Genomic DNA, 26,164 nt, shown 5'->3' on the forward strand with positions numbered 1-26,164 from the left:
TTGACATTTTTGGAGCGGCACAATTTGCAACGCAGTCTCCAGCAGAAAATCCAGCCGCTTTACGACCGAGAGACGCAACAGTTTTTAATGCACTAGACGACGGGAGTCGGTGGGGGGGGGGTGATCTTGAAAATCACGCGAACGTATATGGGTCTGTTTTCCTCCGGGTTTTCCAAACACAATCGAAAAAAGATACTGTCATCGCTCTCCGGGCGTTTGTTTGGGTGGGCAGCATTATCCCTCCGTCGCGCGCGAAAATTATATCACCATTCGCTGGTGACCGAGAACTCTCGGGTGCTTCGGGAAGAAGATCTGGAGTGCGCGCAGTGGACTGTGGGATTTCGACCATTCGCGGTCACTTTTAGTAGACGTGAGTGAAATTGAGAATATCGCGCGCCTCTCTGACGCTTCTATTTTGTTGTATCAAGCGCAATGTTCGAAGCCGCTGTGCGAACGAAGTCAGTTCCATTCGAGACGGCATCGTAGAAAGACTTTTAATACTCGGCGGATCCGTGGATATTAGCGTCGATTTGTGGTAATTGTGTGCTGAAAGATTTGCTCGAGCGAACAATTTTGTGTGAAATTGGTTATTGATAAAAAAAAAATTGCTTCTGGCTCGTTACAGATTACCGCTGGGACGCATCAGCACCACGCGGTTACGGATTACGCGAGGCCAAATCAGGGCACAGCGCACTACCAGAGTACTTTAACGACGGTCAGCACCAGCGGACAGTTAGCGCCAGTGAACGATCAGTTGGATTCTATGCTTGGAAATCTGCAGGCCGATATGAGCCGCCAGGGAGTCAACACAACCCAGAAGGGATGCTGCAATGCGTGTGACAAGCCGATCGTGGGGCAGGTTATTACCGCTCTGGGCAAGACATGGCATCCGGAGCATTTCACCTGTAACCATTGTAACCAGGAACTGGGCACCAGGAACTTTTTCGAGCGCGATGGAAACCCTTACTGCGAACCGGATTACCACAATCTGTTCAGCCCCCGGTGCGCCTACTGCAATGGACCGATTTTGGACGTAATGATCATCCTCCGGTGGATCGGTGGTGGATTGGAGATTATTTTTGGTTGTGGAAGCGATGGGGAACGGTTGGTGCGCTGTGAACAGAACACCAAGCGTTTCCTTCGTTTTGTGAAACTGATTTTTCCTAAATAATCTCAAATCCATCACTTTGTTGGGGAAGTCAGATGTTAAATTGCAAATATTTTTTTTCTGTTTTTTCTCACAAAAATAGAAATGCGTCACAGCGCTGGAGAAAACTTGGCACACGGAGCACTTCTTCTGCGCCCAATGTGGCCAACAGTTCGGCGAGGATGGGTTCCACGAGCGCGATGGCAAACCCTACTGTCGCAACGATTACATCGATATGTTCGCGCTGAAGTGCAACGGATGCAACCGGGCCATCATGGAGAACTACGTTTCGGCCCTGAACAGCCAATGGCATCCGGATTGTTTTGTGTGCAGGGTGAGTGTTGCTTGTTTTTTTTTTGGTGATGACCTTCTTTTCTGCTCGAGGAATGAAATGTCAGCAACAAAATTTGGATGGTACTCAATTTATATAGATAACCACAACTTTTTGCCATATATAGATCCACGATTTCCAGATCGTTGCATGTCATTTCAGGTATAGAAAATACTTATCCTATTTATACTATTTCCTTTGATTGGACTTTTTTATTTCGCAACTTTCGCTCCACAAATATCAAAATTTAAATTATGTTATTTATTTCACAAAATTCCCACAAAACTATAATATTTGCTCACACGAATCTTTATAACCAGAAACGGATCAGACTCTGATAAACGCGTATTCATTTCCGCTAATCGCCTCCGAATCTGGCAAATCATTTTATTCCCAGCACTAGATCAATGTTAAAACAACGCAGCGTGAGCGTAAATATTTACTTTGCACTATTTCACTACCCAAAGTGCGCTGAAAATGAGAAGCGGCCGCGCGAATACAAACCCGGTCCAATGCTAATGGTCCGAAAAATAGCAGATGTCGAAACGGTTGATGGTGCTGCTGATTTGCTGCGGCTTTTAAGAGGCCCTGAAATAACCGATCCGAGCAGCAACAGTTATAAATTGGAGCAATAATTGAGCTTTATTTATAGGACTGCAAAAATCCGGTCACTGGCAAGTCGTTCTACGCGATGGAAGGCAAACCCGTGTGTCCTTCGTGCGCCGGAGGCGAAGATGACGACTAAGTGGTGGTGGTGATGTAGTGCTGGCGGAGACGATTCCTCCCGAAAATAGCATCTCCGGTGAGCCGCACACACCCACTCACATACGACACATAGAGTCTTGCACCCAACTGTAAAACTGGCTTCTTGTTGATGTTACTGTTACTACGTACTTGTTAGAGAAAAAAACACAAAAAACTTGTCGTCCTGTGTTCCGGTCGGCACATATCACAAACGCGACCTCTCCTGGCCTGGAGAGTCCCAAATGACCCACTTTAGTGCTGCTGCTGCTGTTGCTGTTGATGAGACCCCCGTCACCCGTGGCGACGAAGGGGTGACGGCCGGTGTCTCGTCCCACAAACATATGAATGCTTCGTACTTTTCACAGGTGCCTTCGACAGACTAACCATTATTTATTCTCCTCCCTCCCCCCGACGACAACGACGACTGTTTGTTTGAAAGACGAAAATCCCCATGCTCGACAAAGAATAAAACACACGCAAACTCTTATGCTCTGCCCCCACACCGCAATCCGAGCTCTTACCCCAACAGACCCTTCCGACAGACTTGTAAACAAAGTTAAGAGTTGAGAAAGCAGCAAAGCGAAATAATAGATATTTTAAGATTGTGTTTATTACTAAAAGGAGAGATTTATTTGTAAAGATTATTAATAATTGTGAAACGAGATAGTATTTTAAATAAAGAGAGATTAAAAAAAAGATAGAAAAAAAAAAACAAAAAAAAACACAAAAACACAATGAAAAATACTGAACCTCGTTTGCGCGAGGATGATGGTGTCCAGCTGCGAGGCGTGTGCAGGGGGATGCACACCACTAGCACCACCCTTCACGCCTGCTTTACGCCACCGTCATTCTTCAAACGTATCTCGTTTGGCGCACGAGTGATTTACTTTATCTCGTTTTGCTTCTTTTTCTCTCTCTCTCTTGGTATCAATCTTCTTACACGAAATGAGATCACCCGCTACGCATGAGAAAGTACGTTCTGTGTATCGGATTGCGTAATAAGACTTAAATATTAATCCCCCACTGACAATGACGTCGAAAGTTATTCTCTCGCCCCCACAACAAACGCACTTGTCACCCCTTTCATCACAAAAAAAGAAAAGAAAACTAAGACTCCTTCTGTGCCCTTGACGAACGTAAACATGCGCGGTTATTTCCGTCGGTGCGATACCGCCATTCGATGCGGTTATCTTTCGATAATCGTTATCGATGACCGGGACTAATTTATTTACACGCGGCCGAAATATTTCATGATTAATAAGAAACGGCGGCGGCGGCGGCGTGCAAAATATTGCGGCTCAAGATTAGATTAGAGTTTGGACGACTTTGGATAGACGATATATGCGCCAGCGAGCGAGCGAATGTCTGGTCTATCTAATTAAGATAACACACACCACCACCCCCTGCGGGACAATATAATGGATGTTTTGTTGTTTGTGGCGGTTTCGAATCAATTTGCCTTTTTTGTGGGGCCACGTGCATTCCATTTATGTCTCTCTGCTGAGGATATATATATTTCTGTAGAATTCGCCCCGACGCGTAGTAGATAAATTTATCAATTAGTGATTTCAATCGGAAACTTCCACAATTGAACTTGTCCATACTTACCGATTTTCTTCAAAATGCACGGAACCATTCGAGGGAAGAAAATGCATTTCGAAGCTAGTAATTTGTATTCAATTTCACTCAAAAATACATTTTGACTTGTATAAATTACAGACGAGTTTATTTCATAATTCCTTCACAGTAGTTCAATTTGCGGCTACACGACAGACCGCAGAGATCCAGAAAGGGTTATTCAAATCATCCAAAAAACTCAGTTTGAAATGTAGACTCATCATCTACAACAACTCCTTTCAATTGGACACATATAAAATAAATTTTTAGTTCTTTCGCTCTGACTGGTTTTGATCTTTGTCCCTCTCCCAACAAGGGCACGTTTACTCTAATACAAAATCGACAGAAGCAGAGCATTTCCAAGTGAGAATGACCTGAACAAATGCGAAATTTTGATCGGCTGTTTTTGAATTTTCTTTCGCATGCGTTTAGCTTAGAAGACGGAGTGTTTTTCAGTAGAGGAAAGATTTTGTTTTGACCCAAGAGTAATCTCTGAAATGGGTATATCATTTTAGCATGAACCTAATCTGAAACATTGTAGCTAGGCAAACTGCAATTACATAGAAAAACTATAGAAGAACGTATTGTAGGGAATAAATAAGGTTTAATAAGGTTTAATGGAAAAATATACAATAAGAAAAAAACCTCTGAGACCGCATTTGTGCATTTATCAATTCACAAAGTAATAATATGATCCTAAAGATCATTTTAGATCATAAAATTCATAGTAATGAATTGCCTAAAATCATCCATTTCCGAGGTACAGTGCTGACTCGATTATATACAGTTTCGGATTTATTTTCATTGAATATAATCGAATCCTGTATATAATCCAGTCAAAAAAACTTTTATTTGTATGGCAACCACCCCTTAGAGAGAGGGGAGGAGTGCCTCTCCACCATAGGAACATTTCGTGCCCCCTAGAGCCTCCACATGCCAACTTTGGTTTCGTTTGCTTGACTAATTTCCGAGTAATGCAGAAGTTTTTATGACAGACACCCACCTCCCCCCCCTTCCTAGGAGAGAGGGGAGAGGTCTCGAACTATCATAAGAACCTTCCCCGAACCCAAAAACCCCTGCATACCAATTTTCATGTCGAATGGTTCAGTAGTTTCCGAGTCCATAAGAATCAAACAGACAGAAAGACAGAAAGACAGACATCACTCCATTTTAATATATATAGATATGCATAGTAAATTTTTTCGATTTTTTCTAATCATCTCAAACATTTTCCAAAGTAATCTATCATTGTAATTCGGGTGAAGATAAACTCGCAAAATATACGGATGACACAAATCTGATCAGCCGTTCTCCCGTGATGATATTTACCACGTACGTGGGAAAATCCTTCTTTTATATATAAAGATTTTCTTGTGTTTTGAATGTAAAGGAAGAATTTAATTTTTGCTTCATCCCCTTAAAGTCATAAAATACCTTTCTCATATAAAAAACCCGAATTCATTCAAGAGGTGATAGGATAATATTTGATAAAAAAAAGTCACAGGAGGGTTGCGTCCGAGACACGACCGCATAGTTGACTTAGGATTCCGTTAGGCTATCGGTTGGTTTTGGATATGTTTGAAGAATTACATCGTTAAACTCTTTGATAATGATTTGGTTTGGTTGTTGGGTATTGTTTGCTCACTCCACCAGTGTTTACCGAGTGATGATGACAGAAGGATGGTAAACAGTCGTTGGATGGTGCGTATCAGATAAAAGATACCGAAGTGGAACGAGATATGATGAAAACCGCCCAATGTGATCCTAGACGAGATGCCTCCTGCGATATGTATGGATGAAATAAGGATAAAAAACTCACCAATGTAATGTAAGATAATTACCAATACCGAACACAATTATCAATTTTTCTCATCAGTAAAAACTTGTTACTTTAATTTAGAGAAAACATATTTGAAATGGAAAAGGTAATTTTCTTTTATAATATTTATTTTCTGAGTGTTTATTCAAGCCAATGCGAATTTTAATTGGACTAACAACACCTCTCACTATATGTAGAGCACATGGGAAATATTTTTTTCTAATATTTCTTCACTTTTCCAATTTCTCTCGCCGTATGAACTTTCCTTGGGTGAAAATGTACACAACAAAATAGATAGCTTAAACCGAACGACCCATTCTCGAGCGGGAACACGCCTTGGTTTTTTTGTATGAAAATTGAATTAAATCGTTTCATATACCGTCATCCCTTGATAGAAGGCGACTTTTTTTTCTCGTTACGTTATATCGAAGCAAACATTTTGTTTTGATTGATGTAAAACTGTTCGTGGTTACTTAAAATGCACAAAAACTTTCTTTCTATCACTCAGCAGTATTTATAAACCTTTTTTATGCCCATTTAAGATAATTATCGTAGACAAATATGATCAGTCGGCAATTGGATATTCGGCTTTTTATTTGTGAATACGAAACTGGAAGATATTGCATTTGTGCATGAAGCGAATAAAGTTACATTTTAGAAGAAATAAACACACTTTTACATAAAAATAATGAACTATGGATAAATTTTCCGTTTCCGTGGATATCTTTTAATAGAGATTCAAGTTTTCTGCAAGTAATCTCCAACAGGATTTCTCTCTGATATGGATTCAACTACTTAAGGGAAGATCAGAGTTACTAAATGAGAATCTTTTTAGATCTGAGGATCAAGTCAGACTGTTTAGGAGCTCTTGAAATGTATATCTTAATAACATATCTTGCGACCAGTGTTGCCACACGTACACATTTATCTGGAAAGGTACAGATTTTTTTCGCTATTTTTGGTACAGATTCTGTACGATATAGATTACAGATTTTCGTCAAAAAGTACAGATTGGTACAGCTTTATTCCGCGTGTGACATTTTTTACATTTGAAGGAAGCAACATTAAGGTACATGGCGACTTTTAAGCCGTAGTATCGCGTCATAAGGACGAAATTGTATAAGCATCATCAAACACTCGAATGACTTGCAAATGTAAATAAATGAGTTTTTTTTTCATTCTAACAAAATATATTTTTTCTGCAACAAATATTTTCGATGGTACAGATTTTTTGTAGAAAAAGTACAGATGAGGAAGATTTTTAAACACTCTGGTTAAAATGTGGCAACACTGCTTGCAACGAATCTTCTGAGAGTAACAGCTCATCGTCGTGTTCAAGATCTGTAAATGAACTAAAGAGACGAAACTTAATCAAACCTCATACACGAATTTCACGAAATACCTTTTAGGACTGTTTCAACGAAGTGGCAAATGAAAATAATACAGTCAACTCTCCCTAACTCGATGTTCTGTATCTCGATTTTTTCCCTAACTCGATGGATTTCATGGCACCTTCGATTTTACAATCATTCTTCTCTCCATAACACGATACATCCTTAACTCGATGCCTCTCTTACTCGATGTGTTTTGATTCATTTTTCCATGGATTTTCACCTCCCTAACTCGATTGATTTTCGCGTACATGTTTTTGTGCGTTATTACCTCAGATTTCAATTGCCCTTGAAAGTGAAGACGGAGTGTTCGTGTCATCAAACAATTTCTTTTCAAGTATGGAAAACCACGAGAAACCTTTCAAGCGAACAATCAAAACGCTAACCATTGCGCAAGGTTTGAGCATCATCGAGCAGGTCGAAAAATATGGACGGAAGGGGTCTGAAGCTGCAAATAATTTCAGTATTGCACAAAGTGCGGTATCAACACTACTCAAACTAAAGTAAAAATGGAATCGGAATGGAAAATTGTATCTAGACCAAAAGCATATAAGGTTGGTCAGAATCGAGAAGCTGGAGCGGTCAATGAATTTTTGTCTTGTCAAGCTAGACAAAATAATTTACCCCTCTTCTATTCTTCGGGATATGGCTTGAGAATTTGTCCAGAAACTGGGAAATCCTAACTTTAAAGCACAACCAACATGGACGGGAGTGATATTCCGCTGGCATAATTAATGTGTCGTGAGCGATGTCGACGGTACAATACCGTTCGCTTGCTCAATGTCTTTTAATAATTAGTGTAAAAAGGACCAAAACGTGATTTGCTGTGATCTGATGCCAGATACCGATATACTAGAAAGTGTTGAAAAACCTGTAGTTCTATTGAGATGTTAATTCGAACGTTGAATCAAACCTGAAGAATATGTCCGGAATATTGAAATCAACTGAAAATGTTCCTGTGTTCGAACATTTCTTTGTGATTGAACAGTTCCTGCGTGATCGTTACAATTCAGTTTGAGTAACTTACTTAATCAATATTTTCTTTGTTAACCTAGTGCCTCGTGCAAGTCGGACTCGATTATATACAAACTCGATTATATATGATTCGATTATGTAAAATTTAGGACTCGATTGTATACAGTTTGAAAAAAAAAGTTTTTTTTTTATAATTCAAATATGAATAATTTCAAGAAAAAAAATTAACCTTTCAGCATTAAGGTGAAATTTAAGTGGCTTTTATAAGTACAGTGGATTAAAAATCGCGATTTTTGAAGATTTTGATTGAATCTTCATCAGGAGTTGTTTATATCGATATTGCAGCGAAATTAAGAGAGATAGAAGTTGGGCGTCAAAGAACAAATTGTAGAGAGGTTAGAGAGCTTTAATTTAATTGATAGAAACAATCAAGTTTAGTATGAATTTTTAGGATAAAATTAATAATTACAAATAAAAAAAAAACTTTTAAATTTTCCACTTCAAAGATGTTATTTTAATCCACTAATTTAGATGTTCCACTACTATATCCTGTACTAAATTTTCTCATCTTTCAAATGAAAGCAACAAAATCGGATTACGTAGCATACTTTTCAATGTAGAGTCAGTTTGAGCCAACAGAATCCGAAACAAAGAAAAAGTTCTATAAGTCTGTCATCGTTGAAATTCTAACATATGCGTAGAAGGATTTTTTTCGTGAAATATAACCGTCTATCACCTCCTGAAAGATTCTGGAAAAAATATTTTTTTTATATGAGAAATGTGTTTTTTCACTTTAAGGGAATGAATCAAAAATTCAAATTCATACCATAATTGGGACACTTACCCTAATATATGCCGGGAGGCGATCTGGCGTAGTGGTAACATCCATGCCTCTTACGCTGAAGGTCACGAGTTCAATTCTCACTCCCGACATTCTTCCAAAAATGGAAGTAAAATGATGAACCAGCCAAATGAGTTGAAAATCACTATAATACAGATAAAAAAAAAACCCTAATATATGACAATTTAAGACATAAAAAAAAATAGGAAAAAATGTTCTGTATCTCGATACCTCCCTAACTCGATGGTCCCTTTGGATATCGAGTTAGGGAGAGTTGACTGTAGTTAGCGTCGCGTTCAGGAAAAAAAATCTCATGTCTAACGAAAACGAATGTAAATCACGATTGCAATCGATTCTAAATTTAATGGTCAAGCAGTCAATCGAGGACAAGGATTGCTAGAGTTTATCTGTCAGCTTCTTGCTTCAGCTTCATTACAGCGAAGACTGTTCTCTGAAGTAGACCTGGTGTACGAAGCAAAGCGTAATCGATTGTCATCATCAACATCTGAAAATTTATTATTAGTTTATTATTAATTTATCACTGTATAATTTTGAGTACTGTTCATAAATTAATGTTATGAGTAAATATAATTTTAATTTAAAAAAAATCTAATCAAACTTTATTTTTATCTATATAAATAAAAATGTAAGGCAAAATCTGTTGGTAAGCGGAAACCCCGAAGAAGGGATGGTCCGATTTTAGCCTCCTGTATTTTGTTGTATTCGTCTCTTTCCGTAGATCAATATAGTGGAGAGAAAAATCGGAAAATTCTGAAGGAAGGTCGGAAAATTCGGAAAATTGAATTCCCACATGTTCGAAAATTACATCATAATAAGCGATGTTAATCCATTCGATATTTGCGCTTTCGAAATTGATCTTTGTTCGTAACTGGAAATGGATTTTCAGGCGAAATAACGCATTTCCATATCTTATATCTATATAAATAAAAATGTAAGGCAAAATCTGTTGGTAAGCGGAAAACCCGAAGAAGGAATGGTTCAATTTGAGTCATCTATATTCCGTTGTATTCGTCTCTTCCCGTAGATCAATATAATGGAGAGAAAAATCGGAAAATTGAATTCCCATATGTTCTACAATTAGCTAAGCGTTGTTAGTCCATTTGATGTTGGTGCCAATGAAATTGATTTTTGTTCGAAAGTGAAAAAGGATTTTCAGACGTAATAACGCATTCCTATATCTTCTGTCTATATAAACAAAAATGGAAGGCCAAATGTGTTGGTGTGCCTTAAACCCGAGGAAGCAATGGTCCGATTTGACTTGTCTTTATTTTGTAATACTCTCTGTATCAAACATGTATTCCATGCAACGGAGAAACATGTTATTTCCAAATGCTTGAAGAATCTTGAACGAGAATTGTGTCTGAAAATACTGTTATATTATAAGGACGAATTATTGTTGAAGTACTACACAATTTATAGTAAAAGGAAATTGTAAAGGGTCAAAGGGTAATCAATCAATGAAGAGTTTAGAGATTGGACTCACTAACGTTCACTTAGTAAGAAAACGTGGATGTTTGAAAGTATTCAAATCAAAAAATCTATTTTGGGCGAGACGAAGTTCGTCGGGTCAGCTTGTTTATGGATAAATGATAGCGAGACCATGCTATGCTAGCTAGCTTATGAGCTATGTTGTTATCTCTAAATGGAAATTTCTCTGAATTTTGTTCATGTTTCAAAGTTGTGCTAAGAGTTCAAAAAATGCCATAATATCAAGTGGAAAGATCACCCAAGAATGTCAGGATGAAGATATGCGTATTTCATGAGGGAAATTGTCGTGGACTGTAATACAAAACAATCCGTACATTGCTCTTCCACAAGTTCCTTTTTATGAAGAAATATGTAATAAATTCAGGTAAAACTAACAAACATATTTCCTGAAATGTTCTAATCAGCTAAATGTACCGATCGGAGTCATTTTTTACGTTTGTGAAATGTTCGTTAAGCACAAATTCAACCATGTATCGATATGCGTCGTAAGTTTCCAGAACTAAACTAATTCAACTTTATTGAAACATTCCGTTATCCAGAAACTGGACGTGGTACATTTATTTTAATAAGTTTAAATGTTTAAAAAAATTTGAGCTTTATTTCTTTCCGTTTCAACTAGGGTAGTACTTATTTTGAAAATACATAATATTATTGGGTTTAGATAGGACATATTTACAAAACATTGATAAAAAGACCAATGCTACCCCTTTTTACAGAACTTATTTGTTTCAAAACTTACTAGAAACATTTATTCGAAATAATTTATACTCCAAAAACTATTCCTGTATCGTTTATTTTTAATTCTAAGACATCCTTAAAAGATACGTTATATCGAGGTTGCCTTATATCGAGGTATGACTGTATCAAGTCATTTTAAACACAACTGTTACCATATACAATTTTACACTTACACTTGAGCTAAATTTTTCACAATACACGATCGGTCATTGATATGAAATTTCACGAAGCAACCAACATTAAAGGTCCCAATTTGAATTTTATTTGCTAGAATTCATCGTATCACGCACCTTACTTGCAATACAAAAATGCCCCCGACTTGCATATATTTGTAATGCCGATTTCCCCCAGGCAGCTGGGTTTAGATGTCTCTGTTAGGGGACACATTTCGGAAGGAACAATAGCTCCCCCTACTTTCATGTATTTGCAATGTCGATATCCCCCATGCAGCTTGATTTTAATGTCTCTGTTAGGCTAGGCGCAAATTGAGAAGCGTATAGCGCTCGTAAGCGAACACGAGACTATCAACACGACTCATTCGTGCCACAAACGTAGCGTGGTGGAGCGCATATTGAGTCGCAGTTTGGTGTAAATGACGTGTCACTCGCATACAATGTCTGATTCACACAGAGTTGTGCGATATATTTATTTACTAACACAACCTTCCGACCGGTACAACCATACAGTATCAGACTCACGGCGCTATATGATTGTTCACCAACACAACCAACACAACCAGCATGAGCAGCACGAGAAACTGTGGCTCAGCCACAGCGTCGAGCGAGCCATGTCTCACGAGCGCTCCTCCATCTCGCGTCATCTGACCAATATGCGCCGTTCCATCTGTTTCCATGAGCCACAAAGACAGGCGCTACATCGCGCCATACGCGTCTCAATTTGCGCCTAGCCTTAGGGACCCGCCGCATGTGTCGTCAATTTCGACCAATCAGTGGGTATTTCCATTAGGATAGGGGTTGAGATTTTTCAATTGTTCGGTAGTTAGTTTCATGACATATATTATTTTCTTAAATATAAAAAAACTGTAATGGAATGCCGAAATCGATTGACGCAAAAATTTTATCAATCCATCATGAAATGACTGAGCAATAAGCGTTTGAAATTGGACAATTTTCACGATGTACTAGATTTTCAATTTGTACCCCAATATGTTACCGAAAGACGTCATCCTAAGTAATCCAAAGTATTTTTAAGCACGGTCTGAAAACCTGAGCCGAAAACTGCCAGAGAAGTCGACTTCGGATCAATCATCTGTCAAATTCGGACCTGATTGCTGTTTCTGACTGTTTGATGTACATTTAAAAAATCACCTGGCATCCCTGTTAAACCCGTGCTGTAGTATCTAGTTTTTCGCCAGCAGCTCACTCCGTGTGAACGGACAAGGCGAGTCAACCAATTGTCAAGTGAGTTCACCGGCTCAGTAGCTGCTCACTGTCAAGTCACCTACTAGCAACGTATAAATGGGCCTTAAATGCTATACCAGTATGGGGAGGTAACACGTTTTTTGTTATTTTTGAGCTCATTAAATGTGGTGAATGAGGATGTCAAAAAATGTGCTAAAAATCAATTATTGAAATGATCATGGAAATTATCGTATAAATAGGGCACGGAATGTTCAGATAGATCCGTCGCATTTTTTATTTCATCACGGAGTAATTTCACTTTTGGTGTCCGGTATTCGTTCTCCGGCTCTTGTAAATTCACATCGTAGAGACCCAAAAATAATTTCATCTTTACATTAGTGCTTGCTGGATTGGGAAAGTTTCTGGGATTCAACATTGCAGTCATTTTGAGGGTCCAATCATTGCAATCGATTTATTTTCTCATCTGATTGACCAGCCATATGTGTTATGAGTTTGATAATTAAACGAAAACAATTTGTATATTTCCAGATAAATTTGTACATGTAGCAACACTGCATCCGACTCATTATGTTCAGGGCACGAAGATTTAGACAAATTTGACGAAACACCGACTGTTCCAATACTATGTTATGTTTTGCATTCATTCGCTGTCGCCAGTTGTTTGCACATTGAGATAGCCGATTTAATGTGATAATGACTGTAGCGAGAAGGCTGTACTATTGGGATTCCTGCCCTTGAGTCAAAATAAATAGGTCCATTTGTGAAAAATTCAGTCTCCCAGCCAGTCTCCCATGTGAAATGTAGTTTTTTCGCCAGGATTCACCAGCGTTCCTCAAGATCATTACAACCCTTTTATAATTAACTACTATAATTACTACGGAACTATTTTGTAAATCTGCTTCTTGAATCGACCATGAGTCCCGGTGATTTGCAATTTCTTCGTTGCATTTTTATATTAACTGAGTGGAAGAAGTCTTCAAATCCAAAATTCAAGTTTTGTGTACGTGACACGACCGCATAGTTGACGTAGAATTAGGTTACGTTATTTCTTACATGTTGATTTCGAATATCTTTGAGAAAGATACCTCACGATCGTAGTTGCCCATTTAAAGCAATGACCTTGCCGCTACGAACTCTGATCTACCCAGGACGAGCTCTAAAATATAAATATTCACTCGATCGGATACGATGGCGCCTGCAGCTTACTCGTATCATCACTCCAACTGGGCCAACTGGGTGTTTTAATTCATAGTGTTTCGAGCTGTATTGACTGTAGTTAAGACTCCCGTGATTCCATTCGAAAATCTCTAATCTCTAAAAATTGTTGCTCTTGTTAACATGATGAAATTGAATACAATTTTATTATACATCAGATAGAAGAAAAAGCTTGTCCCTATCGGAAAACTATTCTATTTTTACAAACTTCCTTTGAGACGAATTTTTCGTCTGTAAAATTTTTCGCCAAAGACAGGAACTTCGGATGATCACTCGGCCCCAGGTTCAGACTGTTAGGTAGATGTATAAAAATCTTCCAACTGAATTTCGAAACATCTAGCGACCAGTCCATGTGTTCTCCCGATATATTTTTTTTCTTTTCATCCTCCTTTTCTTCTTCTTTATTTTTCTTTCTTCTTTTTCAATAGCACTAACGTTCCAAAAGTAACTTTGTCGTCTTATTGTTTGGGCCATTTTTATTAACACATGGTTGAAAATTCTATGTCAATTAACACGTTTTGAATTTGTTCTGAGCGACAAGCTCGTGTATATGTATGACCACAGTACGGGTCGGAAGAAATTTATTTGGCTTTTTCTATCAAGCTATTAACACGACTATCGTGTGTGTCACCCAGTTTTTTTTCGGATCCAGGTTTGTCCAAATGTTTAAACTGTTTTATGTTCGATTTTTAGCACCTGGATTATGTAACGGTCAGTTTCGATCATATAAAGCCTGAACGAAATCGAAAACCAAGATTGCATTTTATTGACTGTCACAATATCGGAACCATAAACACAATTTCAGTCACAAGGCGAGCTTTATCAAAGAAAAATTGTAAATTATGTCGATTTTTTGTATGTATTGACTCTCGTTTCAAAACCCTGCATCTAACTACTGAATAAAAAAAATAGGAGGTTGTGTTCAAGACACGATCACATTGTTGACGTAGAACTACGTTGTAGTTTAATTCAAGTCGCTTGTTTAAAACTGCGGATATTATTTTGTAATGCTACGAAAATTACGAAATAACCATTCTACCAGTTTGGTCGCCCTGAAATGTTTTTTTTTTGTAGAATTATTTGACGATAATCGTTTGATGATTCATTCTTGTGCTCGCAAAACAATACATGCATTTACTTTCTTGGTGACTAGATAAACGAAATAAACTCTATCTGTTAATCTCAACAACCTCGAAAAGAGTAGCACTGCTTCATTATGATCAAGATTAACGCAAATGCAATCCTAGTTAAGAGCAAATAATTTTTTGGTGCACAACCTTAACACCTGCTTCACCATAGCGTCAGGTCAATGCATTGATGCAATGTCGAAGGCACCAACGAAGCCTTTATGATGACAGAAAACAAACAATGTTACCTGCTTGGAAAAAGGCTGAATATTTGACTTAGCAGAGATTCATAACTAATACCCTAGCGCAAATATTTCCTCCCGCTATCTTCCCTCCTTGTTTATATTAATCATTGCGGCTGCATAATTTGCAACACCAAACAATCGTCAATCATAGCATAAAAAAATTAGGCGATTGTTGCATCGTTACAGGGCCAATGCACGCGGGAGCAGTTACAAATGGGGTTTCAGCGTAGCGAAGATGCACTATCTTTACGTTCGGGTTATGAAGCACGCACGTACGCACATAAATATCCATATATCGATGACTTGAAGCAACTAAATATACATAAACTTATCTCCGTTTTGCGCTCTTCTCAACAGAAGCCTTTCCTGTTGATATTACCAGTCTAGATTACCTTAGCTGTCATCCTTTGTGGAGAGAGTTTTTCTACCGTCATGCCAAACCAAACCACTGATAAAATTCCAGAACATTTATTTTCTTGGTGAGCTGACGATAGCCTAGCTTGATGATTCTCCACACAATTGTGTGGCTCAGAACCTTCATGCAATGGCGTCAGTTTGATGCAATGATTGCAATGCCAGAGACATCAGCGAGTGAGTAATTTGGGCGCGTCCACAGCTCAGTCCGAAACAAAGACATGTGATGACGCAAAACAAGGAAGAACAAGCGCATCTTTCCATGCTTGTTGAATTAGAGAGACTTTAATCTCCTTCAGTTCATTCGTCTCTAACCTTCAAAAAGGCCCTTTGAAAACATTACTTTATCCATCATATAATTCCTCCATCCCCATTGCCTTGAGAAAGGCATTCGATCCCTCGCCGTCCAGCTCGCCCAGCAACGATTTTGTTCAGTCGATTTCCTCACGAGGAATGAAAGTTTGCCTCAGCGAAATCAACTGTTTATACTCTAGGCAAATATTCCCCTTCGTTCTTCTTCTTCTCCTTTGTTTACGGAGACTTTACATCTTACAGTTTCCCCTTCGTTGCTCGTTATCGAAAGCTCTGTTCGGGAAAGCACACAAATGGACAGAACAAGTGTATGAGGAAATGGGAATGCTTCCAATTTTCATCAATTTAAAGCATATACAGACTATGGGATTGTAATGTATAACATATCAAACAAATCTTAGGGAATTTCCGATTCGTTTGGTATGTAAGTCGCCAAAATCCGTTCGCGGCAAAAATAGTTATCAACGTTAACTTTATTTCATAAAAACGTGACCTGTTTTCTAATTTGGCACCCTTAATGAAAGACGTGGTTCTACGTCAAAAAGCAGCAAATGGCATTAAAACTACAGTCACATTAGCCGGAATTAAAGGATTGTTATGACCACGAATGGTAGAATGAAAATAGCATATTTTCATTGCTTTTCTGTGTACGTTTGGCTGGAATAGAAAATATATAAGCGTTCAATTGATGGTTGTGTTTGCGGCTGTGCATTTATTTCTGATGTGACTGTTGGAACCGAGTAATGCATTCTTGGTCACATTCACAGTACAAATTGTGCCGTAACTCTCGAGCAAGCGCAGTGTGTGATGGTTAAGAAAAATTTCGACCGTTTACAACACCGGGCTTCATATCCTTCTTTCGTTTGGGTATGATAAGGCACGATGCTTAGCTACGATTGGTTTTACAGTGGTATTGATGTTTTAAAATTGTGCCTCGCCATTACGTTTGGTGCTCTTCATTGATTTTAGAAGCACATACAAGCTCAAATATTGGAAAGTGGGAATGCTTTCATTTTTTTCCATTATTCCAATTGAAACAAATTTTAGAGAAACTAAAAAAAAAAAAAAGACGGGTGGGTAATGTCGGGGACATAACCGGAGTGACGTAGGACTATACAAAGGGGACAGCTTTTGTTAAATATATATTTTTAATATATTGTTTTATTTTCTTCTCCTACGTGAATACCTACCTATCTACCTAAAAAATGGATTAGTTTACTGTTTACTCTTTATGAATATGTTGATGGTTCTGAAAAGAACCTTTGGTGTTGTGTTTTTGTTATCTCTCGATATTCCAATCTTGTTCGGTTAAACCTTCCTGTTTAGTTATTGCGTTTGCCACTCGCCACAGCTTTCACAGTTGGAAAATTTCTTCTCATCCAGCTTTGTGACATGTTGTACAGTAAATTACATTCAATGCGACGTGCCGAAGCGCCACTCAGTGTCGCATTGGAGGCGATTTTAACCTGTAATTGAACATTTGCGATGACAGTGGTACAGTGTCGACTTTCAATGTGGGGTCATAATTTGGATCTCTATGTTTACAAAAATGTCCAACTAAATAAGTCGCATTACATGTCCGTCCAATTAGCAAAATGTCGAACTAATTGTAAATTACTGTACTTTCAATCTGGAAACAATTTAAGAATTGGTGAAAATTGAATAATCAGGAAAGTCCCCAACCATCAATAAGCTCAGAGCAACTGCCAAATTCACATACTCATCATATCCTGGCAAACAAATTATGAAAAAATCAATTTGTGTTTTATTATTATTTTGGATAATGTTTTAGAAAGCATTGAACTGTATTTCCTAAACTCTTTTTTGGAAGGTTTAATGGCCCTGAAAAGCGCCTTGTTTTATGGAATGGTTCCAATTTAGAAAACTTAGTACTCGTGGTTTTGAAAAAAAACTATTTCGAACGCCCTCGATGCCGCCTTGTTCTGGATTTGCCACCAAAGCAGTTTGTATAAAGAACAAACTTTTTTCTTCTGCTACCTGATGCCGTTTTGCGATTGCGTTTGCCACTCGCCACTCGCTGCAACTGCCTGTTGTCTTGATGTCCACCGAACCGAATGTGTTCTGTTCCGAATGCGGGTTTTCTTATCGTCGCGAGCAGCTTTGCCAGCTAACTCGATCACTTCGGCGGCCGAAACTATATAACGCCGGCTAGGTGGACTGGTGCACTGGTACTAACGCGCTCGGCCTAGCTACCCTTGCGGGGAACTCCAGATCAACACGGTTCGAGCGGGATTTTGCCTTTCCCTTCACTTTTCCTCCTTTACCATGTCCAGACATGGCTGCTTGGGTTGGTTTGTTGATGTGTTGTGATGCGAACCGATGTGGTGTACGGTTTGAATGAGAATGATCGGTACGGCAGCGGAGCGGGGATTTTTAAGCTGACTGGCTGGCTCGAGAATTACGCATGTGTGAGACTGCGACCAATGTTTCGTTCATTTTTTTCTTTTTCCTTTCCAATCGTGCTTCATTCTATTTCGCTGCTGCTCTGGTTGCCCGTTTTGGTCGGTACGATTTGAGGAGCACAAAATGGACCAATCAAAAATGGGCACATAGTGCATTTTGACAATGCTTGATATTTCACAATTATTCAAATATTTATCTCAAGAAAAATGAAATGTTATTCGTTATGATAGATGCGTAGATATATTTCCTATTAATTGATGCAAAAACCTTTGCGATCTATTGAGAAATGCTCGAGTTATAAGCGTTCCAAATCTTGCATTTTTTCCTACTTGTTCAGTGCCTAGATTTCCATTTCACCCCCTATATCTTCCGGTTAGACGTAGTCCTACGTCAATAATACTGCAACAATTATAGAGGTTAGAGGTCTACATTCCGGCGGAAATCAAACATCTTGACCGAATGTAAATCTCCTCTTGGTAGTACATAAACTGACTTCTGGTAAGTCGTCTCTGACGTCGATAAACATACAAAAACAATTTTATGACAGCGATAGAATCCGATCGTTTAAACCGGAAGCATAATGAATCTGTCAACATTTTAACAGCAACGGTGGGAAGGAGAATATATATATTTCACACGCTCCATTAGCACAATGCTAACCAAACATATTTTCCTATCTACAATCGGATGATTTCACTGACAATATTTTCCAATTTGGCTCCAGAAATATGAATGTCTGACACGCAGAACGTGTTCTCCGATGCGAGAGACGATGTATATCATCGTTGATGAAATGATGAAAACGAAAATCACCGCCCGGCAGTGTGAACAAATAGACTTAAAAATAGCCATGACAGCAGGTGCTTTGGGGACACCCACAATACAACACCACACACAACTGCACACGACGTTCTTGTTTTGTTCCGTTTCTCAACCCATTGGAAAGTTTGTTTTGAAACGCGAAACAACAAACGGAAGTAGGAGAGCAACCCTTTCTCATTGGCCATCGTCTTGGGTTGGGTCGCGTGATACCAGTCCATAATCGGAGCGCAGCGCGCGCGATAATTGTTGATGGAAAAACTGTTTACAAAGCTCGTAGTTTATCGTTTATCTAATGTGGCCCTGAAAGTTGGTTTTTGAAGGGCACGGTTCAAATCGAATCCGGAAGCAAAATTGAAGTTTGCATCATCGCTTGATTAATTGGACAGACAGCAAAGGTGCTTTATATGATAGCATCGTAGCGTCGGCGTTGTTTGGTGAAAATTTGCAATTTATATTCGAAAAATGCTTGTCTAGCGGCTTGTCGGAACCATCTCTGACTACAACGTTGCATCGTCGTCGGACATATATCTCTCTTCTATATCTCAGTAGCCAAAATGGGAGGGACATTTTCAACAACTGCAAACTACAAGATTATGATCGCACAATTACATTACCGTCGTCGGTTTCGTCTGGTGAATCCAAATCGGGACAATGATTAATGTTTCACAGCATCACTGGTCTGTGTTAATCTGAAGGATTTTGGTAGGCGTGCTTGATTCCAATTGCAAATCTACGGGAGAAAATATGACGATGCACAGTGCAACTGGCGCAAGAATCAATTCAAGGCAAATTGTGACGAGAATCAATTAAAAGTAAAATCCTTTGAGGTAGGCCCACGCTGAGTCGCGATGACAGTTTGGCACTCGCCGCACGTAACTTACCTTTCAACGGGGTAATAAGTTGCGAAAAATTCGTTCCAAAAAATGTTACTACAATGATTGTGCAGCGGGTGGTTGTGGAAAAGTGACGCGAGTCGCTAAAAATATCTCGTCGACAGCATGCAATCGCGATGTTCTCTCTCAACCCGCAAAACATGGGTGGATGCACTGCGGCTGCTGCTGTGAATTTTGTTCTGTTTATTTTGGCATGTTGAAGTGAGAGCGCCACATGCGTGACTGTTTAGTTTGTAGCATTTTACGAATTCCTTGCCTTCAAAATGCATAATGTAATTGTTAGTCGTGTGTTATGTCTTCCTCCGTCTCGGACTGTCAAATTTTCAATGAGCTGTTAACCGCAAACAAATTCGAATTCAAATTTAGGTTTACTACCAGTGTTTACGGAAATCGAGTTGCACTAGAAAATAATGAATATTTAGCCACTCATTTAGGGAGACTCTTCGATTTATTTTGGAGTATTCTCCTGACGAAGGATTTATAACTTAGGGGAAGGGAGGTGAAGACGGACACCCTAAGTAAAAGTTGATTTTCTTCATGGATTTCATAAAAAGTATAAAACTGTTTCGCCACGAATCGATAGTCTCTTTTTATAATAATCACCAACTGCCCGGCAAGCTTCGTCCCGTCAAGCAGTGATGTCCATATTCTCTGTGTAGCGAAATCTCAATTCATCCGCCGTTCCTCTTCCAAAGGAGAGAGGGGTATCAAACCACCATAGAAATATTTCTTGTACTCTAAAATCGTCACATTCCAATTTTAGTTCCATTTGCTCTATTAATTCTCGAGTAATATAGAACACTAGCTGACCCGGCAAACTTCGTCCTGCCCAAAATTGGTTTTTTGTTATCAATACCTTTAAACATTCACGTTTTCTTGCTAAGCACAAGTTCATGAGTCCAATCGCAGAACTGTTCATTGATTGATCTTCTAATCGACCCAGTTGAATTTATCTTTTACTACAAAAATTCTAGTACTTCTACCAAAACTCATCATTATAATATCAGATTATTTTCAGACACAGACCCCTCCCTCTTCTCTCCTTTAGAGAGGGGGGAGGAGTGTCTATTAACCATAGAAACGTTTCGTGCCCCCTAAAATCTTAACATGCCAAATTTGGCTCCATTTGCTTGATTAGTTTTCGAGTTATGCAGAAATTTGTTTTTCATTTGTATGGCAATCCCCCCTTAGAGAGGGGGTGGACTGTCTACCCACCATAGAAACATTTATTGCAGTCTAAAACCTCCACATGCCAAATTTCGTTTCATTTGCTTGATTAATTCGCGAGTAATGCAGAAATTTGTGTTTCATTTGTATGGCAGCCCCCCCTTGAAGAGGGGGGAGGGGTCTCAAAATATCACAAAAACCTTCCCCGGCCCCAAAAACCCCAACATACCAATTTTCATGTCGATCGGTTTCCGAGTCCATAAGAATCAGACAGACAGACAGAAATCCATTTTTATATATATAGATCGTGTTTTGTTCGTATGGCAGCCCCCCTTTCAGAGGAGGAAGCTATTTCAATACATTTTACGTACCCAAGAACCCTCAAATGGCAAATTTGGCGCCATTTGTGTTAAACAGGGAACTTATTTCGATGGATTTTTGGTAATATTCGAAATCTTGCCCTAAGGGCTCTCTTATGGGCTAAGCCCCTAGACTTCAGCAAATCCCTGCTACGGCAGCCACTAACACTTCAGAATCTGACGACTCCAGAGTGGTTCTTTTCGGCTTTTCGGTTTAGGATTTGCTTACCAGTGTTTTCGAACTTCTTTCCTGTTAGGAGTTCTGGCGTTGCGGATATTGGACTCGGCTGGTTAGGCTTGACTGGATAGATTCGGCTAACTTGATCCTGATGGTTAACGTGATTTTAAGAAATGGATACGTCCTGTTTGCTCATTTCCTTGCTATCATGAACCTTTTGGTTTGTCTAACTAAATTGAACTCATTGGGTCGTAAGCATACGATCCTGTTGCTTCACTAAATGAAACTAACTTATTGAGTAATAATCCGGACTATATATACACGAATTCTTACTCTAACTAGAGAAAAGACCTCCCTTTTTCTACTCAAATAACCGAAACCACATCGGTTATCTGCCTGCCTATTTGCTACATAAAATTCATCCCATGGTTTCCACCCTTCGGTATCGCTAAAGAGGCTCAGTTTGGTGAAGATTCCAGCGAAGAAATCCCTATCTATATTCGCGTGGCGTAGTGCAGGATAATAATAAAATAATCATTTTTTTTTCTTTCCCTAAATAATCATTTTTGTTTCTTTCCCCCATCCTTCTCCTTCCTTCGCGCTCATTCCATGCGCGATAAAGGGCGAGACTTAAATAAAACAATTTTAATCACCTCTCGAGTGGCTCATACAGCGCTCTCACCTTGGCTAGCTAACTACCGGTAATGAATATTTACTTATATTTCACTATTCCTTCGTCTAATGCGCTATCTCTGGCGCATTTGGTTTTCGAAATGCGCGATGCGCTACAAATTTAATATTGTATTATTTTAATTTATTTTTAGTCCTGTCTCTCTAAGCTCTAAGACCATAGAGACATTTATCCGTCCGTAACATCTTGCTTGATTAGTTCTCGAGTTATGCAGAAACTTGTATTTCATTTGTATGGCAACCCCTTTTAGAGAAGACGGAATGTCAAACCACCATAGAGAAATGTATTGTCCCCTAAAAACCTCCACATGCTAAATTTGTCTCCATTTGCTTGATTAGTTCTCGAGTTACGCAGCCAAACCTTTACTGTCCCCTAAAACCCTTACATGCCACATTTCACGCCGATCGGTTCAGTGGTTTTCAGGTTTTCATAAGAATCAGACAGACAGACAGAAAGACAGAAATCCATTTTTATGTATACAGGGTGGCGCATAAGTCTCGCAACTGATTTGCACAAAACAAACTATGGACGGGTTATGCCTATGATAGAACCGCAAGGTTGACGTAGGACTGCCGTTGGCTTAGTAATCAATTGTATTTCTTCAATTAGCAATTTTCCCACCTCGGATGTTCCTCATTGTGTACGATATCGCCGCTGCGCAGAGCTATCTTCTGTGTGATTGATTGCAAACAAATCCCAATTTAAACCAACCAAAACCAGGCATTATGGTAGTAGTTATCGCAGCAAATAGTTATCAACATTTGCCTAATCATCAAATGGTATGCGCAGAAGTTCAGTGAGCTGGCGACATGAAGAGATATCTTCCAATGCAGTCTTAAAATCAAGCCAAAGCGTTGCATTTGTACCCGCTTTTGTAGACCGTGTTGGCAAAACGAATTCCGAAGTGTAAAAATGCATGGGGTTATAAAAGTATTGCCGACTTGAATGTATCTGCAATGCCCATTTTCCCAACTTCTTGATTTCGGAATCTGTACTGGGAAAACGAATTCCGGTTTGCAAAAATGCAAGCGAGCACAAAAGTACCCGTAGTTTGCATCTATTTTGCAATGATAATTTCCCCAGGTTCCATATTTTTGATTTTTTTTGTTTTAGGAAAACATTCCAATTAGCCCAGGGTTTCGAGGTTTCCGCAGCTTGCATCTATTTTTCAACGCTGATTTCCTCAGGCTCCATGGTCTTGAAATCTGTGTTAGGAAAACATTCAAATTTGCAGAAACGCAAGCGAGTTCAAAAGTACCCGCAGTTCGCATCTATTTTGCAATGCCGATTTCCCCAGGCTTCATGATTTTGAAGTCTGTTTTAGGGAAACATCCATTCGTTCCAGCGATCGTACCTCAATCGTTGCGCAATCATAACTGAGTGGATTTCCGAGCGGCACTCGCTCATATACTAATTGGTGTGATTTCAATAGCCTGTTTTGAAAGCAATTTTAGGGCTATTGAAACATGTTTTTGGATCAAGAAGTAACAAACATATAACGCGTTGAAATTTTATCTTTCGAATGAAGTGCTCCATTTCATACCGTTTCGTTCAGTTTTTTAGGAGCCGGTGGGCGACGGTGAGATGAGAGGAGAAGACAAACAAACTAATAACGAAAAAAAACCCAGGCATTGAGTTCTTATATTGGACCTTTTCACAAACATATGAATCGACTGCATATACCAGACGTCGCGAATTCCCAATACGTCTCTGATGAGAACATATGGTTGAAGGTATTGAGATAATTAACGCAAACCCGAGACTCTCGGACTACGACATCGCCATTAACCAAAGTACCATCCGGAGAATCCATATGTGAGAAAGTTATCGTAATTTCTGTGCCTGCAAGCAACAGGACGCTAAATCAAAATCTGGTGGCCAAAAGAAGTACTCGAAAATTGCACAACAAGGTGTTGACGAAGTATGAAGGATGCATGCTGATGGATGACGAAACGCACGTGAAGATGGATTTTGAACAGTTCCCAGGTCTAAAATTCTATAAGACCGCTGCTAGGAGAAACGTTTCCAGCAAATTTGAGATAAATTTGCCATGAAGCTCTTGATTTGGTAAGGGATTTGCAGCTGTGGATAGAAAACCAATGTTCTCGTGACAAACATGACAATGGACCTGGATATATATAGGTGAGAGTGCCAGCAAAAACTTCCGGAGAAGTTTTGGCCAAATTTGGGAAGCTGTCATCACATTCGAGAGGTGCTTCAGTGACAATGGGATCACTCCCTGAGGAAAAAGTCCTCAAACCTCCGAATTACCCCCAATTATACCCAATCGAAAAACATTAGCCAATTGTCAAGCGGAATTGAAGAAAAGTTACAAAGTGACTGGGGATGCTGCAAACATGAAAAGATCGTGGAATAAAATGACCGCTGAGGTTAGAGAGAGTTCTAACTTCGATGGAGAAGTAAAGTCATTAAAATTGTAGAAGAATATATTTTTTCGAAAGAACATTAAATTATCTGTATTTTGATATAAAAATATTGTTTGCACCTACCGCTCCTACAAAACTACCAATTTTAACGTAAATCTGAGAACTGCACAAACTATAAGGATATTTTAGAAGATCAGGGCAGTTGATAAACGATTCTGTATTTAATCGAATTTAATTTTTTTTTTTGCAACAGATTTGTTTGATGTTAGAAAAAACTACTCTTCAAATAATTGGTTTTTGCTACAGCTTCTACCATAATTTTGGTCTACATTTATAACATTTAAAATGTTCTTCTGTTTCCAGGACTGCCGCCAACCGTTCCTCGGCGGATCGTTCTTCGATCATGAGGGTCTGCCCTACTGCGAAACGCACTATCACGCCAAGCGGGGCTCACTGTGCGCCGGCTGCTCGAAACCCATCACCGGACGGTGCATCACGGCGATGTTCAAGAAATTCCATCCGGAGCATTTCGTGTGCGCCTTCTGTCTGAAGCAGCTGAACAAGGGTACCTTCAAGGAGCAGAACGACAAACCCTACTGCCACCAGTGCTTCGACAAGTTGTTCGGGTAAAAAAAATGGTAGCAAAGTTTCATCCCTTTCCCTCTATATACACGTTAGCCATTTCCCTGTAGCTGTCTTTTTGTTTCGTTTGTTATTATTTTTGGATATGCAAGTATTTTATTCGAATGTCAATTCGTTTCGGGTGAATGTAGCTGCTACTTTTTTGTTCTACGATTTGTCATTACAACGCTTACCTAATCAATTACTACAAAAAAAATCACTTTCTTCTGAGGAGGTAGGCAAATTGTTCTTCCTCATATACGAGTATATATATTTGTTGTTCTTGTGTAAAACTAAGCACAGAATAGCTCTATAATTGTAGTTAAGTTAAAAGTGTCAACCTAGAACAACTAGTTTCAATCAAGCTCGGAAAATGTTTTCTTTATCAAATCCACAAAGTATCGTTAACCCGTCAAGTATTTAACAGAAACTTACAAATCCACACTACAGCAGCCAACAATAGCGACGTTTGAAATAATTGTGAATTCTTCACACCTGTATCACAAATAACTGATAGCAATATCGTAAAGTTTACGTGCACGATTGCATGATAATTCTGGTCGCGATTATTCCAGAGCCCCATAGAGATTTTCGAATCTAAACTATAACACCGCAAGACAACGGAATCTTTTTCTTACGCTGTAAGGTGTATCTGTATGTGAGTGTTACAGTCGGTCCAAAATTCACAACAACAAAAAAGATAAATTGCACATAGATAGAGGGCCCGATAGTGAATCCTTTAGACAAATATTTCCTAACTACTATGAACTAAATCGTTGAACTCTAACAATGCATCCGCAGTCGTCATGCGTAAA

The 26,164-nt window shown here is 39.0% G+C and overlaps 1 protein-coding gene across 9 annotated transcripts in view; it reads left to right on the top strand.

Moving 5' to 3' along the window:
- The window catches only part of LOC129779532 (leupaxin), a 126,607-nt gene extending 100,443 nt beyond the window's left edge, over positions 1-26,164 (top strand). For 8 of the 9 annotated variants that reach the window (XM_055787077.1, XM_055787076.1, XM_055787082.1 and 5 more), the window contains exons 7-9: positions 626-1,033; positions 1,251-1,481; positions 25,092-26,164. In XM_055787077.1, coding sequence (XP_055643052.1) covers positions 626-1,033; positions 1,251-1,481; positions 25,092-25,358 — 906 coding nt within the window. In that variant the 3' untranslated portion in view covers positions 25,359-26,164. Of the gene's footprint in view, positions 1-625; positions 1,034-1,250; positions 1,482-2,130; positions 2,936-25,091 lie in introns of those variants that run through there. The other variant, XM_055787084.1, reaches the window with a different exon arrangement.

Source organism: Toxorhynchites rutilus, chromosome 3 (genome assembly GCF_029784135.1).
Source record: "Toxorhynchites rutilus septentrionalis strain SRP chromosome 3, ASM2978413v1, whole genome shotgun sequence".
Taxonomy (NCBI): Eukaryota; Metazoa; Arthropoda; class Insecta; order Diptera; family Culicidae; genus Toxorhynchites; species Toxorhynchites rutilus.